General features: G+C 37.0%; 1 protein-coding gene across 2 annotated transcripts; it reads right to left on the reverse strand.

The window, feature by feature from the left end:
* Positions 1-420: 420 nt before the first annotated feature.
* actr2b (actin related protein 2b) lies at positions 421-20,009 on the reverse strand. Of its 2 annotated transcripts, XM_065250905.1 has the most exons (10): positions 19,865-20,009; positions 18,553-18,663; positions 18,315-18,329; positions 13,925-14,140; positions 12,903-12,975; positions 12,612-12,748; positions 9,704-9,853; positions 8,381-8,526; positions 4,220-4,352; positions 421-2,319 (listed from the first exon to the last, which is right to left on the reverse strand). In XM_065250905.1, exons 1-10 carry the CDS (start codon positions 19,910-19,912, stop codon positions 2,149-2,151), a joined length of 1,200 nt encoding a protein of 399 aa, XP_065106977.1. In that variant the 5' UTR covers positions 19,913-20,009; the 3' UTR covers positions 421-2,148. The 2 variants fall into 2 exon arrangements, with proteins under 2 accessions (XP_065106977.1, XP_065106986.1); XM_065250914.1 differs by lacking the exon at positions 18,315-18,329.
* Between the last annotated feature and the right edge of the window lie 224 nt (positions 20,010-20,233).

The raw sequence follows: 20,233 nt of genomic DNA on the forward strand, positions 1-20,233 counted from the left end.
GTTGTTTTCTTTATGTGCCATTTATGTTAAGATATTTATACATTTGGTACCAATAAGTACATTTCTGGTACTAAAATGCACTTGATGACGGTACCAATATGTTCAACTATGTACTAATATGCAAAGTTGTACTTTTTGAAAGGGTACTGCCGCAGTGAAAGCTAATTTTTTTAACATTTTTCTTAGTGTAACTGTGCTTGGCCCTGGATAAGAATATAATTATTTTACTGGACAAATATGTGGCGTCTTAATGCATACATGAAACAATATGAGGCAGACAAAACACTCAAATATCACTGTTTTTATATAGTGTATGAATGTCTAACAAATAACCACATCAGATTTACCATGTAGCATGTTATAATAAAACCTATGAGTATCCCATACTGCTTTATACAAATAAAAGAAACTGTCCAAATGAGCGGTATAAAACGATTTTCTTTTATTCTATGCCAGACAGCACTGCAAAAAAAGAAAAATTAATAAAAAGTAAAAAATAATAATTATAACAATTGGACAGCTAAGAAAAAAATCATTTCAATTTCCCTCCTTTATATATATATATATATATATATAACAAATAAAACAACATGGATGTTCAGTTCTCATTGAACTGCTAAAACATATGGCGAAGTCTGCCAAAAAACAATTTGCAACTACAATCTAGCCAAAGACAAGCTTGGCTTGTAAAAAGTTGGATCAACCTAAAAAATTACTTTAATTTTACTATATTATTTTTTTTTTAAGTTGAACAAACTTACTTTTTTTAAGGTGTTACCAATTGAAGGGAATTTTTAAGTTGAATGAACTTAAATATTTAGGGTGTTACAATTGAAGTAATTTTTTTAAGTTGATCCAACTTAAACTTCACTTTTTACATTGTAGCTGACTAAATACCTTATAAAAATCCCACAGAGTCACAGATCAATCTTTAAACCCCTTAAAAGCACATGTTAACCCCTCTTGTTATTCCGGACAAGCATTTGAAACAAAAACAGGCAGATATGACAAAGAGGGACAGAAACCTTACCCAATCTATACAGGGTTAAAGCTTCTCGACCACAATGAAAACAAAATAACCTCATGGTTGCTTGTTTTCAGTTGTGGTCACCTCAGAAAAAAAGGCATTATGAGAAGACAAAGCATTTAGGTCATCAGTCACCTAACTGACACATAGTAAACAGTGTTGAATGGGTGCTGTAAGAATTCATTACAGCTTGTATCTGTTCTAATGCAATAGTGATGATAATGCCTGTCATAAACATAATAGCCTGTAAGCTCTTGCATATTACATTTTACTCGCTCCCATCCATAACTGGATGACTTTTATAATGCAGTACCTTTAAAACTTTAACTTTTCAAAAAGAATATGTTGCATACAGTTTTTATTTTTATAAAAGTAAATGCCTAATCTAACCCAACCATAAACATCATGAGGATGATAATTTGTAATTAACTTCGATATTTTTAACAATCATTTGAAATTTTGATACTACCATACTGATTTCTGTAAAAAAGAAAGAAGTTAAGAGTAAAAATGTGTATATTCCAATGATAAAATTAATGTATGTGCTGTTGCTTTTCACTAAAATGATGTCACTTCTAGGATGATGACATCATTAATCAATAACTAGATATTACAGAACACTAATGGGAAAGATGATGATATTGAGGACAGATAAACTACAAACAGATTACTAAAATCAACAATATTTTCTAGAAAGCAATTATAGTTTGAAATATTTCATTTGAAATGAGAATAAATGGAATAAACACCTGCAATTTTTGAATTGTGATACTATGATAAAAATAACATTCATTTTTTTCATATTTAAAAGTATTAATTTAATATTTTATCAAGTATATTAACAAATATTACCAGCACATAAAAATGTTCTGCATAGTAGTAATGACCCAAATCCAACATATGCCACTATATGTTAGCAGGTGACTGATGATGACGACATTGCCATGTTACTGGTAAGTTCAGTGCGGGGACAGAGGACCAAACCAAATAAAACTAATAATACATCTCCAGTACCCTTCTTCACAATCCCAATCCATCAATCTACATCAAAAGAGATGAGCAACGTAAAACAGGTCGTTCGACAGATGCGGGAGTCAGCGGAGCGGCCTTACGGGAACCGTTTATCTGACTGTGACGCCGAGCTTCTCCAGAACGCGTACACCCTTCTCTTGATACTCTTCCCGCGTCAGCCAGAAGTTGTCCTTGTCTTTCATGATGTCAGCCAGCACCGCCCCACCCAAGAACACCATGTGCTTGCGCCGGGGAGGGTCCTCGATCCGGATCTTGAATTTCTATGGGGGTATTAAACAGACAGCGTGACGAGACATTCAGGGGGGGAACAGAGCGGACACTGACCCACATACCAGAAAACCCTTTGAATGGATCTCTTTAAAACATATAAAAAGCCACACTGTCCGGTTGGGAATTGAGAGGCGAACCCGAATGGGAGAATAATGAGGTGTACAGTGTATGTGAACTCTTCTGGAGCTGATCGGTGTTCATCCACTCTCAGAGACTGAACACACCATAAACAGGTGGCTGAAAGGCTCTCATGGAGGCCTTCGTGTAAAGTAAATGGGTTTTTAATTGGCTTCAGGACAAGCAGACAGACATGCCGTTCACCCGTATCAAACATGCCATCTGTAATTGATCATCTATATATAGTGGCCTGACATGCGGCCGGTTCAGAGGCTCCCCAAAATGCTTTTCCAGGCCAATGGCCAGAATCTAAATGAGATGGAGCTCAGCTGGCCGGTCTGTGTTTAAACCGGACTGTTAAAATTGCTCGACTGACAAGTTTTTACACCACTGTGCAGGAGCAGGTGATGCAACCCCCCCTGCTGGTGTAAAAGTGGCATTACAATACAAAAATTGACTAAAGTGGTTCAAATTTACTTGATCGTTTGAGATATATGAATTGACTGTACTGTTAAAACAGTTTATTTATTCTGAGCTGTATAAATACATTTCATAATTTCGTAACTTTCTGAGACCATACAGACTGCACTGCATATGCCATAACCCATATTATTCCAGTTAGGGATGTTCATTTAAGTTAATTTTCTTGGCCAACAACCGCAGCTTGTTAACCGAAAACCGTTAACTGATAAGATTTTAATATTTATTTGCTATGGAGTAAAAAAAATTTAAGTTGACGGTTCTCTGTGACCCCATAAAAACAATACAAACATTTTCTTTTATTTGAACTTGCAACAGAACCAGGATTCATACATTGTCAAATTTTTACGCAACATTACATTATTAAAAAGCATGCAATCAGTTGGATTAATACCCAAAGAGGGCGGATTGTCTCTTTTTCAGAAAAGTTATGGTCAGGGTCTAGGACAGAGGCGCTCAGCGAAGGTCTGTCTGGACGTGCGTGAGGCGGAGACGGACCGTTTCATCTTGTGCACACATGCGCGTCCCCATGCAGCTTTCAAACCATACTCAAGCATGGACACATATGTAGTACAAATGCTTTCTGATATAAATGATTATTTATCAGACTGTCAGGGCAGAAATTATTTGCGTCCTTTACAGGACATTCACAAATTAAGGATAGAAAAATTGCGAAACGTCTGTAGGCACGTGTCGACGCACCTTGCGTTAACAAATAGTTTCTTTCTTTTAACTGATAATATTAATCAGTCAGAACTTCTTACCTTCGGTTAACCGGTGAATATGAACATCCCTATTTCCAGTTATTGAAAAAAAGAGACTGAAGTTTACTTTTAACAAGGAGTTAAATTTTGGAGGAAAAAATACACGTTAACCAATCAAGGAGCTTGCTCTAGAGTGATTACAGGAAGTGAGCGGAGTCGCAGAAGCCCTCGATGACTAGGCTTTCACGCGCAAATGAAGTGAGTAAACTCAAAATGTTCAAGCGGCAAAATGACACCTCAAACGCGGCTGGTGTGAACCCATGGTTACTAGCTCTAGATTACTCGCAGGATTTATCTTCATGTCATGCAAATTTTTCGCTCAAGTTGAATATTTTCAACCTGGGCGAAGACACGCTTGAGGCGAATAGCGTGTGTTTTCATGACAAACGCGTCGCCCATATCGCATCATGCGCACTCTGTATGTAATCTACTCATGCCAATCGTTGAACCTATTATGTGGTCTCAATTTTTTTTGAAGATCTTAACCAATATATAAATGTATGGTACATTAAAAAGTGGGCAAACTTACAGAGAGTTTGTTGACATCACCCTTTAGTACACGCTCAAGATAAAGCTGTTTAAGTTCCCTCTCTAGTCGAGAGGGCAGACCAGGGTACATGGTGGATCCTCCTGATAAAACAATGTGTTTATAGAACTCAGCCCTGTGAGAGAAAGAGAGAGAGAGAGAGATCATTTATGGTGGGGTTATGTTCCTTAAATTAAAAGGTAAGAGAACCCAGCTATGTACATTTTATTATATGCTACGGTTTTACTTTCTCATTATTAAAAATTAACTTCTGCAAAGTTTAAACGTTGTTATCATTTTCACACCCTTAAAAGGAATAGTCAATTTTCTTGAAAGAAAAATTCAGATAATTTACTCACCACCATGTCATCCAAAATGTTGATGTCTTTCTTTGTTCAGTCGAGAAGGAATTATGTTTTTTTGAGGAAAACACCGCAGGATTTTTCTCATTTTAATGGACTTTAATAGAGCCCAACATTTAATACTTAACTCAACACTTAACAGTTTTTTTCAACGGAGTTTCAAAGGACTATAAACAATCCCAAACGAGGCATAAGGGTCTTATCTAGCAAAACGATTGTCATTTTTGATAAGAAAAATAAAAAATATGCACTTTTAAACCACAACTACTTGTCTAGATCCTTTCCTGCGTGACCTCACGTAAATGCGTAGTGACATAGGGAGGTCACGTGTTTTGCACGGACCATTGTAAACAATTAACTGACACAAAGACATTAATTAGTATCATTCCACATACAACAACGTCGGAACGGTCCTCTTTCAACACACTTGTAAACACTGGGGCGGAGTTTCGCGTTCGTCCTCTGTGACCTCTAGACGTCATGACGTATTGCGTGGGGTCACGCTGACGCATCACGACCGGATCTAGACGAAAAGTTGTGGTTTAAAAGAGTATATTTTTTATTGTTCTTGTCAAAAATGACAATCGTTTCGCTAGATAAGACCCTTATGCCTCGTTTGGGATCGTTTAGAGTCCTTTGAAACTCTGTTGAAAAAAACTGTTAAGTGTTAAGTTAAGTATTAAATGTTGGGCTCTATTAAAGTCCATTAAAATGAGAAAAATCCTGCAATGTTTTCCTCAAAAAACAAAATTTCTTCTGGACTGAACAAAGAAAGACATCAACATTTTGGATGACATGGTGGTGAGTAAATTATCTGGATTTTTCTTTTAAAGGATAATTCCGGTATTTAACACTTTGAGTCTCATTTCTGGTTTGTTTTGGATGAACTACAGTGATGGACACAGAAATTTTGACAATGGGTCGTGTCTTGAGTTTTTGACTAGTTTAGAAGTGTCTCTTGACTGCTTCAGAATGGAAGTCAATGACCATGCACAAACATGTCATTAAAACAACACTTAACGTTCATTTTCAAAACTGTACTACTCACCGAGTAGTTTGTGGTGTTCGTTGATGATTAAAAACAAATATATTGGCGCAATGTATGATTTCAATCCGTGTTATTTGCTATAGTGGAACTATTTTTTCAGATACCTCACAACCGCGTATATACTTCCGCTCTATATTTGAGTCTGAAGCGTTAACACACTCGGCATGCCTGTCACGCGTCCTGCGAGAACAGCATTAGTGAAACAAAACACAAGAGCACTTTTAATAAGGTAGCCTTACATTTTTCTAACAAACAAACACTCCCGTATCAGAAATTAACAGCACAGTAATTACTGACAACGTAAAGGGTAACTGTAAGGCTATTTAAATAAAACAACGAAAATAAATGAACGAAGTTCAACAAACTAATAAAACGGTAGCATACTTTCCAAATTATGTTTATTTATAACACTTACACCATCCAATATGTTTTTTCAGAACAATAAAGAAGATATTTGCAGAAACCCCAGTGCTCTGTCATGCAAGTCAACCGATCCGCACACTTTAAGAGCTAAAGCATATATATCCAATACAACAGTAATCCCCCATAACTCCGTGTGACATATTGACGTCTTGTGAAGCACATCAATCAGTTTTTGCAAGAAACTGGACGTTATTTACAACACTATTAGCGTGAATGCCAAAGCAGGAAGCGCAGTTTCCGTTCGAGGCGATCTCTTCCACTGGTGGCGTTTGGTGGCTGTTGGCTATGGATGTTGGGCTCTCTGCGCCACCTATAGAGCGGGAGCGTGAAGCGCACTTCCTGCTTGGCAAAAGCTCTGCATTAACGCTGTGAAATATTAATATATATATATTCGAATCTCAAAACTGAAAATCGAATGTCAATCCACGGAACAAATATTCAAATATTCTGGTCCAGCCCTACAAATATGGGAAAAAAATTCTTCTGAGAGAAACCGAGCGAAAAAACTACAACCACATGTAAACGACCCTTTTCTGTTTCCCAGTGGCGGAGTGATATATCAGCGAGCAATGAGTCTTACAAGAGAGATCAATGGAATTTTACAAAATGCCAAATAAAACACGACAGAAACTGTATTTCGCTTCACAACTTGTTTTTAAACATCAACGAACACCACGCACCACTCGGTGAGTAGTACAGTTTTGAAAATGAACGTTAAGTGTTGTTTTAATGACATGTTTGTGCACGGTCATTGACTTTCATTCTGAAGCAGTCAAGAGACGCTTCTAAACAAGTCAAAAACTCAAGACACGACCCTTTGTCAAAATTTCTGTGTCCATCACTGTAGTTCATCCAAAACAAACCAGAAATGAGACCCAAAGTGTTAAATACCGGAATTATCCTTTAAGAAAATGGATTTATTCCTTTAATTTAATCCTTACTCATTTCACATCCTGAATGATTTTTATGGGATTTTCAGTTAATAGTGACTCATTTCAGTCTATTGCTCACACAAACCTATGCATGAATGAATAATATAAGTCTCATGGAGAACTTATATTAAAGGTCTCCAATCTTTATGTGAGCAAAGGCTACAAAATGGATAAAACAATCTGGAGGGCTACTTTTTTGAAATTACCTACTCAAAAAAATCTTTGTTTTACTCGTTGATTTTATTTTATTTTACTTGTTAATTTGTTTTATTGTTTAAATCTCGTTTTGAATTCTACAGATGAAGCCATACAAGTTTGGAATGACATGAAGGTGTGCAAATGGACATTTTTGTGTGAACTATACATTTGAAGTGGATCAAAACCTTTCATAAAAGTTAAACTTTGTATACAATAACCGTTCTTGTATTCGGAGACCTTTGATAAACATTTTTGATCCAGTTTGAATGTTTACTAGTGTATTTCTTTATCTAAGGATTAAAGGATTAGTCCATTTTCAACAAATCCAGATCATTTACTCACCACCATGTCATCCAAAATGTTGATGTCTTTCTTTGTTCAGTCGAGAGAAAATTTTTTTTTTTTGAGGAAAACATTCCAGGATTTTTCTCATTTTAATGGACCCCAAAACTTACTTAACTCAACACGTAACAGTTTTTTTCAACAGAGTTTCAAAGGACTCTAAACGATCCCAAACGAGGCATAAGGGTCTTATCTAGCGAAACGATTGTCATTTTTGACAAGAAAAATTAAAAATATGCACTTTTAAACCAATACTTCTCTTCCATATCCGGTCCTGTAATGCGCCAGTGCGACCTCACGCAAAACGTCATGACGTCAAGAGGTCATGGATGAAGTATGCGAAACTCCGCCCCAGTGTTTACAAGTGTGGAGAAAGAGGACCGTTCCGACGTTGTTGTATTTTGAATGATAATTAATGTCTTTGTGTCAGTTTATTGTTTACAATGGTCCGCAAATGTGCATTTCATATATGTAACACATGACCTCTCTACGTCACTACGCATTTACGTTAGGTCGCGCTGGACCGGATCTAGACAAGAAATTGTGGTTTAAAAGTGCATATTTTTAATTTTTCTTAGATAATTTCTTGTTTAGAGTCCTTTGAAACTCCGTTGAAAAAAACGGTTAAGTGTTGAGTTAAGTAAGTTTTGGGGTCCATTAAAATTAGAAAAATCCTGGACTGTTTTCCTCAAAAAACATAATTTCTTCACGACTGAACAAAGAAAGACATCAACATTTTGGATGACATGGTGGTGAGTAAATTATCTGGATTTTTTTAAAGAAAATTGACTAATCCTTTAACAGCTGTAAGGCCATAAGCAAACTACAGTAAATACAAGTACTGGAAATGTGAGCTCACCTTGTATCAATGTCTGCTGCCTGAATGGTGTTAAAGAGAAGTTCGGCCACCCCGACCCCTTCAACGTTAATGAGGTGAGGCTGAAAGAGAGCCTCCGGGGCCTCGAACCGCTCGCCCCCAACCTTAATAACACGACCGTCGGGAAGCTGCATAAACACAGAAAGAATTTGAAAGTTTTACTAAACATACTAGAAGGTTTTAATATAATTACGTTATTATATTGAATTTTCACAAAATATTTTTATGATTATTGTGCCGAAGTTAAGCAAGACTGTGAATATTGTGATGATTCTGTTTTTCGTCATATTTATGTTACAGGACATATAGCTAAATGTTAATATATATTGTTGTAGTGATCCATAATCACACTCTTTGAGTGCACGAAACTTCACTTGCAATATTACACATCTTCAACGGCAACTAAACAGCTATAAAACCTCATCGATAAATACTGAGGTATATAACCACACCTCGTGTCAACATTTGGCCAGCTGCTTATCACATGCATCACTATTTCAAATCTGCCTTGATAATTGGATGTTCCTGTTAAACTGGCTCGACTGAACAAAGTCTTAGGTCTGAAGGGTAACCCGTAGCCAAGTCTAACCGTGATGACTAATGAGAAAAATGGGAGCAGGCTGTGCAGGAGCATATAAAGAGCCCATTGAGGAGTGTCCAGAGGTCGGAAATGCAGAGCTTCCCAGCTGGGGAAAGACTGCGGCCACGCAGGAAATGATGTTACATGCTGGTTAAGCAACTGCGACATTACACAGCTTTCCTTGTTTCAAAACTTGTTTCGTTTGATTCTTTCGTAACAGAAAAAGGTTTCGAAAAGAAAGTAGAAGGGGAACTGTTGGCAAAACATTTTACTGCCTTTACACAGCGTACATGATGAGTAAAACTTTGACCAGCTTGCCTGCAAACGCCTCCCTTCCTCAAAAAAAAAAAAATATTCACCTCACTACTGCCCCCATGAGGCCACACACATCCAGCACATCCAGCAGCCAGTCAGAACAGAGCGGTTTGTGCTGTTTCACTCAAAGTGAAAACTGAAGAATTTCCTGCTGCTAAACTCAGTCCAAAAAGCGTATTACCATGGAAACTACACGGAATACCGATTCATCCCAGTGGGAATCGGTGAACCACACACTAAAAACTCCTGCCAGAAAAACTTCTGCCTCACATCCTGTAACATTTGAACTGTTACTTTCAAACATTTCAGCAAGAGTTATATTACTGCTCCACAGGCTGTTAACACCTTTATAGCATGCAACTCTGCATTAAAACGGTTCATGAAATTTCTCCCAGTCACATAAAACTGACCGTGTAGGACTCCACCAGTACAGTGGTCTCCAGAGCCAGCTTCTGCTCCTGCTCGATGTTGTATCCCACGTAGCATAGACTCTCCTTCATCATGCGCACCGTCTCGAAATCTGCAGAGTGGTTGAAGGCGTAACCTCGCAGAAGGAGCAGCTGTGTGACACGACAAATTGTAAATTTTAACGCTCACAAATTCTCATTTATCTAGCATTGTAATGCACTAAATACATGGTAATAAGATATTTCAATGATATGTCTGACTTTGGATGCTTGTAAGATAATTCATAAAGAATAATAATGATATGCAAAGCCTGTGTACAGCACGGGTCTTCAACTACCCTTCTTCAAGGGCCAAATAAAAAAAAAATTCAATTATGATGTGGGCCAAACTTTACCCCTATTTTTACCTTTTATATGTTTTATTATTATACATGTTATAAATTATGTTCATTTTGTAACTTTTTGTTATAGGTCATATATTAAATAGACATGCATTTTCAAAAAGTTGCATACATCCACTACTTGGCAATATATTGCTTAATATAATCAATATATTGCTTAATGTGAATGAGTAGGAAGAATGATTTTCACATCATTTTGAAGAAAAACTCTAGACTACAAGGTCCTGTTTTGAAAAGTCTTGTGAAAACATTTTTTGTATGGGTTTTGTGGACTTATCAGTGACTTTTGCTTTTTCAAAAACCACGCATAAATACATACATGTTGCTCACATAATATTGTAGCCCAGTTTGTGCTGGACACAGTGTTGTGAGACTGTTGTCATTATTATGTTTTTAAGCAACTGAAAAAGCACAAATGTCAGTGCAGGTCAAAACTGCACACGGATGCAAAATAAGCCAGGGGCCAGTTGCACCAGCCAGACGTAAAAAAGTTGGGTGGTAGTCCTACGTCGGGCTTACACTGCAAAAAATGACTTTCTTACTTAGTATTTTTGTCTTGTTTTCAGTAGAATTATCTAAAAATTCTTAAATTAAGAAGCTTTTTCTTGATGAGCAAAATGACCTAAGTAAATACGTCTAGTTTTAAGACAAATAATATACAATTCAAGTGAATTTGTGCTTAAAACAAGCAAAATTATCTGCCAATGGGGTGAGAAAAAAAATTGTGAAATAAGATTTCGTTTTTCTTAAACACTTAATTTAAGTAAAATTTTCTCACCCCATTGGCAGATATTTTTGCTTGTTTTAAGCACAAATTCACTTAAATTGTATATTTTTTGTCTAAAAACTAGTATTATTTTCTTAGGTCATTTTTCTCATCAAGAAAATACATCTTGATTTAAGAATTTTTAGATATTTCTACTGAAAACAAGACAAAAATACTAAGTAAGAAAGTCATTTTTGCAGTGTAGCTACATCTGACATTGTGAAAAATATTTACGCCTGTTGCACCATGTGAAACTACGACCAGACGCAGCTACGCTCAGCGTAGATGATGCGCGCCCCCGCGAATGCATTTAACCGCAGTGAAATTTAGACGCCATTTGAGTTTACTATGGTAAAAATGTACACTTACTGCCACCAGCTAATAGATGACATATGAGAGCTTTCCTCATGTTTACCAGTGCACACTCCCTAGAAAGCGTTTACTGTTCGCATAGGGTATAATAGTTTGCAGATTCATCATAACAGCTCAAGTTTCAAACAAAATTAAATGAAAGTGTTTATTAAGTTCTCTACAGTGTCTTTGTAAGTATTTATGTATTTTATTATATAATTCATTGGCGGACTCGCTACCATGCATGAAAGCACCATGCTTGCGTATCCTGTGCATTAGACGCGCCAATGTCTCGTCACATTTAATTTTTTTTTTTTTGCCATTAAAAAAGTCAATACTTTATATTTACGTTTAAGTTTAAGGGCCAGATTTACTAAGCGCTTGCGCCAGCGTAAACCATCATTTTGGCGGTAAATAGCGATGTCGGAATTTACTAAAGACGCGCAGTGGATCATTAGCGCTGAAAAGGTGTGGTCTAGTTCTTTTTGCGACTGACCTGATTGCATATGCATTTCTAGGAGTTTCCCTTTCAGACGCAAACATTTTGGGAGGAGACTATTTAAATGATTCACGCAACGCGATTTACTAATGTTTGCGCATGTGTTATGTATGGCATTTGCGCGACTATTTAACGCCGAAAAAAAGCATGTCTTAAATCATTTTGCGCTCGAAATGGCTGCAATTGTTGTTGCTAGGAGGAGACATCGCAGAAATCAGAGACTGCATGGTAGAAGGGAGAGGATTTCCAGGATCATTTTACCAGATAAGTTCACGCGTCTCTCTGCCTTTATTTATCGGCCTGTATATCACATGCACCTGCAGGAGCATCATCTCTGCTTATTTGCAACCATGCGCTAATTTGCGCTGCTCTTAGTACATTGGTTGGTCATTATGGAAATCAGCTGTTGCGCCTGTGTTATTTAATTAGCGCTTTTTTAGTAAATAACCCGCAGATATCACCACTCCCATCAGCGCATTTTTGGAATTGCGCTCATGCGCTAATTTGCCCTGTTTAGTAAATCTGGCCCTAAGTCTCAGACGTGCGCTATGGCTAGATGGTGCCACAGGTTTATATTCTATGTTGACTTAAATTGCATTTTACGTCCAGAGTAGTCTTACGACCAGGTTTACGCCCAGCTGGTGCAATCGGCCCCATATGGTTAAAATAGGGCCCAAAATGTGTTTGCCACATCAAGCTTAACAGACCCAAACTCACATCATCTGATCAGTTTTTGAAAGTTCCACAAGGCCAGTGTCTATAATAAATTATACTTGCAAACAATTAACTTGAAACATCCTAACATCTGCTATAGGATAAAGTAAAACCGACTTCACCACTATACATACTCTCAACTCTTAAATGAATGTAATGTGCTGAAAGATCCTGTTGTACCTTAATGAGATAACGTGTAATATCTCTGCCTGCAATGTCCAACCTTCTTGTCAGGTGAGGCAGAGAAAATCCCTCATAAACGGGACAAATGTGGGTCACACCATCGCCCGAATCCACCACCACACCTGTCAGAAGGCCTGAGTGTAGCCCAAAAGACAAACATTAAGACAATATCCCAAGTGACAGAGTAATGAACTGATATCACTTCAGTGGTACATTTTAGTAAACTAGACAAAAAGTTTGTATAGGCGACAGGCAAATGTGTTTATAACAGTGCCTGGAGTCACTCACCTTGAGCATACAGTGTTAACACAGCCTGGATGGCGATGTAAACCCCTGCAAACTGGTACGTCTCAAACATGACCTAAAGGACAATGGTATGAAGACAAATATGGTGAACTTGGAAAAATGATGCAGGTTTATATGCCAAGTGGTCCTTGCTACCATAATAAACATTGCTAAGTAGTTGCTAAGACAAAATATGGCTTCAATGTATGACTTTCATGACGAAAACTATACATGATCTCTTTAACAAACTATGAGGTATCTTTTATCCCCACAGCACAAACGGCACAGGAGAGGTTAAGTCAGATGTGATGCTGGTTTGTTTAAATCCTTAGGTACACACAACAGTAATAATAGTGATGCTTGAGCAATTAACTAATGATATTTCTATGACTCTGGTTTAAACATAAGGTTGTGTTTTGAACGTTGCTGCACTAAAGCAGAGATACAGACGACTCGGATGAGAGGCTGGGGCGAACAAACAGCTGCTGTTAATAATACGTGAAGATGATTAAGTGACTGCGTTGCTGCTCGTCTCCAGAAACCTCCCATGAAACCAGCACTTCTACACACAATTTTGGCAACAATCTTATATAGAGACTAAAAAGCGACTGACAGTCTGAAATGCTGAATCAATTAGACAAAAAGCCTTTTTGACGGGAATAAGCAGCAAAGAAATTCGATCTCCCTACCATTTTTATGAGTTAAAACAGTCCACACTCTTTTAAATATATTGGGCAACATTTTCATCTACTTTTAAAAATATCTTCTTCAGAAGTAATCTTAATGTTTTATATATATATATATATATATATATATAAACAAACATTATGCTTAAATGTTATTAAAAATTATACCAATATATAATTCAACTTTAATTGTAAATAATTTATAAATTATAATAATATATACATTGCTTACTGTAGTTTTTACTCTAATATAGTAACAATTTGTTTATTTGCTTGGGGTACAGAGGTTTTTGCAAGATTCATGCAGGTGATTTGACTGCAGGCAAATCGCATTCACACCTCTATGATCTTCTCACGGTTTTTGGTGGGGTTCATTGGAGGTTCTGTAAGGAGGATCTTGCAGTTGCGCGAATCAATGTTGAGCTTCTCTGGTCCAAAAGTGTAATCCCACAGGTGTTTCATGTCGTCCCAGTTCCTGACAATGCCATTCTCCATGGGATAGTTGACCTCCAGCATTGAGCGCAGTTCACTCGCCTCATCTCCCACCATCAAATCCTGGGAAAAACAAGACAAGGGTTATCAAGCAAGGCAATGCTAAGCTTAAGTTAATAAACCAGCTAGCTTTTAGCTATGTTTGATGAAATGACAAGTCATTATCTAGTACCAAATTGGAGAAAACGTGGGGTGTGCTAGAAATGCTGCTTGTTTAGATTTGAGGAACTAGATGGTGATGGTGCTGTTTTTTACATCGGCAATGTCCTGACTATACAGTTACATGCCACTTTGCCCCTGTTTACACCTGGTATTAATATGTGTTGTGGACAATGCTAAATACAGGTGTAAATGGGGTATAAAACATTTTGAGCTTGTCCATTTTAAACCACAACAAGCAGCAGACTCTGATATAAACTTAAACCGGTAATTTCTACTGCTTGTGTTTTAACGACTCACCTATAGACCGTAACCTCGAAGTAATCAGAAACGGACAAAAGTGAACAAAAGAGACGGATTTAAACACCCGGTGTGAACAGGCATGAATACTGTCTTTCTAATCCACTTGTGAGACCAACATAATACCAGGTGTAAACAGCCTCTTTGGTGAATAAAAGTACCACTTTCTTTTCGAAACAATCAAATTTGTACATGAAACATTACTTTACAAGCGTTTGGCCCCAGTGAGTCTACATTATAACCAGCATGCACAGAACTGCAAATCTGCATGCATCAACTGTGTTAGTCATTTTTATTCACGCATGCTTTTCTGTCACACTCTTTAACCAACAAAACCCACTAGTCACAAAACTTTCCTGCAGAAAATGCGATTGATGTCTATTCATGCAAAAATGTCCTGATGCCATGGCGTTGCTATGTGGTTGCAAAAGTGTCCCAAGTAGTCGCCAGCGCATTTTAGCTACCTGCACTCTTATGCTGCTTTTCCATTGCATAGTACCCCACGGGTCAGGTTGTGTCAGCTCACCTTACTTTGGCTTGGTTAGCTTTTCCATCAAGTATAGTAACACTTCGGATTGGGAGGGATTATAGCCGTCGTTATATTTGCGCTGCCTACTGCTGTGACATCAGACAAAAAGTGCGAGCGAACATCGTTGGAATGCAGTGTTTCCCATACATTCATTTATTTGTCTACCACAAAATCAAAATTCACCACAATGAATAGATGTTTGAACATCGCGTTTGTCACTGTAGCTCTGTCTCACATGATTTGCGGATGTGCCGCAATTAATTAATTAATTAATTAACATTGGTATGATGATTTTCAGCCTTTGGATGTTTTTTTACCGCTAAATAGTTTGCTCGAGACAGCGCAAGCACAAAGGTAAAGCTAATCTTGTGTTTAGCGATGACGCTGGTGACTATTCTCTCAGACCAATCAGTGATCTACAGTGTATTCACATCACGTTTTAGTATCAGCTCAGCTCACTTGGAACCCCAACCGAGGTGGTACAAAAAAAATTATCAGATAAAGATATTACGTAATATTATAAAAAAAACTTTGTGACGTTCTTGTGACCTTTTCTGACACAATTTTAACAAAGCAGCCAATCTATGCATAGCGCAAGTGCTGTGATTGGTCTACCAGAACCAGAAAAAATCTGTGTCGCATTTCTTCATAGGCATTTTCACTTGGAACGGTAAGAACAAAAATGGACCAAGCTGAGGAGTGATTTAACTCAAACTGCAAATAAAAATTTGCTGTTTTTTACCTCCCTCACTGCAGGTCTTCTCAAATCATACACAACAAGTTGCTGCTTCTTCGTTTGTGGGTTTACTGGCCAAGCTGCTTCTTCTTTGGCTGTTGCACTGCTACTGTGGGTTACACGTCTGCTAATTGCACGTCGACTCAGAAGTATATATGAAAAATAAGTTTGATCACCTAAAGTAACAATACACCTCTCCTTAACAAGTAATGTGATTTAAACTAGTATCACTCACATCCGCAGCCCAAAGTGCACTGAAGATTATTATTTCCATGAATAACTACCAAAACAGACGCACTATATGGTAATGTATGCATTTGCAGTGGAGAGCACAGATACAGGGTGTACTTTGGCACTGACACAGGAGGTGTCTGATGCTGCCATGTGTTTTCAATGGAGCCGTGCTGCCCTTAAAATTCATCTGTCTGACTGACTTCCTGGGTATATCATGCTTTCATCAACTTTCACCTGAATAGGGAAAAATATGGAGCTGTAGAGTACGTGTTGAATGCAACTCAGCACATAACTATATTTAGGGAAATAAAATTCTTTATGACACATTAAACTCTGTTTAAGCCCTCTTATTAGCTTTTTCTTAGTTCCTCAAACATTATTTTAAGATTCCAGAGGTTATTTAAAATACAAAGAAATGAGGACAGGCAGCAACATGAAGTGCAAAGACATCATCATTTCCCTTAAACTTCTGCAAAATCTATTTCGGACCGGAGACTAAGGAACTTCAGCTATAACGTCTAGTGTGGGTTTGAATAGTTGCCATGTTCTGACAAAGACATTTGCAGACTAAATGCAGTGTATGATTTCCATCTTCCCTAAACTGAGGTGAATATTTGTAAGAAAAATAAATTTTAAACAGAACCCGAACTAAAAATGAATGAGAAACCACTGCAATTCAGCTAAAATATATATAAAAATACAAACAAAACATAAGCAGGGCTGGGCAATTAAAGAAAAAAATTATATAATTTTATATAAAATATAATATTACTGATATTAATGACAAAAAACAACATTGTAAATATATATTTTAATTTGACTGTTAATTTGACCGTTAGCATTTCGCAATCTCACCGCTAAAATATACACACACCAGCTTTATAGAGAGCATTAAAACAGATGTACTGAATCATAAGTTTGGCTCATTTCTGTAATTCAGAACAGTTCATTAATTCAAAAATGTTTTACTTATTTAAATGTAAAACTCTGATACATAAAGGTAGATATTATTGTTGTATGTATTGTAAAATATGTTGTTTATTGGTGGAGGAACAGTGCATGAAACCAATTAAATATTCTTCCATATATTACTTCAATAAATTAAACTGGAAATTGTAATAATTTGTGCTTTACATCTGCATTACACAATTTTAGCAGGCAATTTGAAAAAGGAATATATTGCAAATATACTGCTATGAAAACATGATCAAAAGTCATCTTTCTTTAAAGGTGCCAATAAAGAATGCATTGTAATAATCTGTTAAACTGTTATCTGACATCTACATTGAAGGTATGTGGCATTATTAAGTGCAAAAAATATCCAGAAATGGTTTTACATATCTATTTACAACCCTAGGAGTTGTCTTTAGAATGAAATGGTCTGTTATTACCCTATTTGAAAGAGTCATGAATAATAATGTTGAGCTCTGCTCTGATTGGCTGTTTCTCAGAGCTGCTCATTTCAGTACCTATGTGTTTAAACAGATACAGATTTTGAGGAATAATCAATTGTTTGGAGATATATATATATATATCTCCAAACAATTGATTATTCCTCAAAATCTGTATCTGTTTAAACACATAGGTACTGAAATGAGCAGCTATATATATATATATATATATATATATATATATATATATATATATATATATTTACATAATAGGTACTGAAATTAAATACGTGTGTGTGTGTGTGTGTGTGTGTGTGTGTGTGTGTGTGTGTATAAGTGTATATGTGTAAAAATCACAAGAACCGACAAGCGCGAGCGAGTGATTCAGGAGTTGCCTGCTCTATATTTTGGTGTCACCGCATGTCGGTATGTGCAGTACCGTATAAAGTCAAACACACCCGTTGTCCAGGTTTTGGAATAACTTAAGGCGAGACAAATAAATGGCGTTGTAGTTGCATAACATTGGTTAATGGAAACACCGTCATTTTGACGACATTTAAAAAAATGCTAAAGTTTTGTGAAAAACTTTAATAGAATTAACGCAGCTTACGATTCTCTGATTTGAAAAACACACACAACCATTTAAGCCATTTGGGGGCAAAAAGATATTTCAGATATTTTGAATGATATTTTGTTAGATGTCTAAAAACTGTAAAGAGTTGTGGCTATATTGCCCAGCCCTGTATATTAAAAGGATAAGACATACAATACACACTTAAAGACCATTTAAAGGCAACTGTATGGACACTTTTTGACATAATGCATGGTGCAACACTCTCCCCAGCAGGCAATAAGTGTTAAACAGAGCACACGCCAGATTGTACTTACCATTTTTTTGTTATTCTACTTCACCACAAGAAGAACAAGAAGAAAAGAATTTAAGTATGAACAAAGGACAGGAGAAAATAAGGGCTTTCCTTAAAAACAATAAAACAACTAAAATGCATGTTTTATAGTTCATTTTTGTGTTTTGCCGTTCTTACAGTAAAATGACAAACTCGAAAGTTGACCATTTGTTCAGGCAGAGAGTAGAGAGTGAGTAAGCAATAAGCAATCTGAACCTCACCTTAATCTCAATGTTGCCCACTTTGGCTGTGGATCGGATGATGGGTCTGCCCACCAGTGCTGGAAAAATGTGCTCTGGAAAGTTGGATCCTGCATAGCCACATTTGACAAACTAATGGTTTGAAAAAGAGAGAAAGAGTGGGTGAATTGAATTGTGTTGATCTGTTTCTTGATAATATCCTTTGTTTAAACAACTGACTTTATTGCACTGTGAATGCTTCCCTGCAGACACATTTTGCTCTGTTTTAGACAAACAAAAGTAACATTTCCCCCAATGTATCTCTGTCTGGTGTAAAACTATTGCTTTGTTTCTCACATCAACTGAACAGTACATTCCACATCATATTGAGGCTTTTTTGTGATATATTAAGCAGAGTTGGGCTGTGCTGGCTGTGGTTTTAATTTGTGACACTTCCTAAAATGTCAACTTCTCACACAGCCACTTATTTATTTAGAATACAGCACTAAAACTTTTCCGCAAACAGTAAAACAACATTTTAATGTTGTCGTTACATATGCATTACAAATATTTTTGTTCAAACCTGCCCTTGCCACCTTAGGGCAAGATTACGCCCGCAAATTGCCGAGTCGATTGATAGCAAGCATTACTTAATTACTTTGGTGTGTAAACCAAAATTAAATACATTTTTTGTTGCTTTATCTGAATTTTTATTTTATCTTTATGTGTAAATTGATATTATGCATTGGTTATAATAGGTTTTCGACTGCAAAAGAGGCTGCGCAGAACGATCGGTCTATGACATCACGTCCCGCGAGAGCGACGCGAATCGCCCATTAGGATACTTTTTATCGTATCGCTCTCGCGGTACTTGAAGTCATAGACCGATCGGTCTGCGCAGCACCGCATAAAGTCGAACAAATTGAATGTGTGTAATGACCTAATGCTCGTATGTTAAATCAGATCTTCATCGAGTTAAGACACCAACAACGCGAATGGTAAAGTGAGGAAGTAGTTACACCATTACATGGTCCAACCATACTGTATAACAATAAACAGATTCATATCCCCTGATCGGATAAATATAAACTGTACAGCTAGGCGTAAAAGTCTAGAATAAACAACACTGGAATGTAAACGGGTAAAATACGAAGAAGGAAAATGTAAACATCTGTTGATGAAATAACACGTAGAGGGCTAAATGAATTTAGTGCAGCTGTCAGACATTCCTCATAGCTGCGCTAATCTTTCATGACTTCCTGTTAGGGCTCTGTCTGTCTCACTGTCATTTAACTTTACACAGAAGCTGAACGAGTCAACAAATACATGCTGGGTGTAACATTTTCGGACTTACCCCTGTACCGTTGTCGCAAACCACCACTTTTCGTCCTTGGCTGTCCATTTCTCAAAGCCCAGGAGCCGTCAGAGGCAGCCCAACTTTCTGAATCAAGTGCTTCACCCACCCAACAGCAGTAGCAGCAGCGGAGGGTTTCACTTCCGGTAACAGGCACTAGCGCAGCAAACACAGTGCGCGCGCAGCTGTAAAACATTAAAGAACTCATAATTTTGTTATAAATACAGACAAGAGAACATATAGTGTAAATAAATGTGTAAACATATCAAACAATGCGGGGTTAACGTCGCATAAAAATCAAATTAATAACATTTATTGTGTTGTATATTGTTTATATTGTGTTGTATAAAATATTACTTTATTTTTAGT

The sequence above is a fragment of the Paramisgurnus dabryanus genome, chromosome 20, assembly GCF_030506205.2.
Source record: "Paramisgurnus dabryanus chromosome 20, PD_genome_1.1, whole genome shotgun sequence".
Taxonomy (NCBI): Eukaryota; Metazoa; Chordata; class Actinopteri; order Cypriniformes; family Cobitidae; genus Paramisgurnus; species Paramisgurnus dabryanus.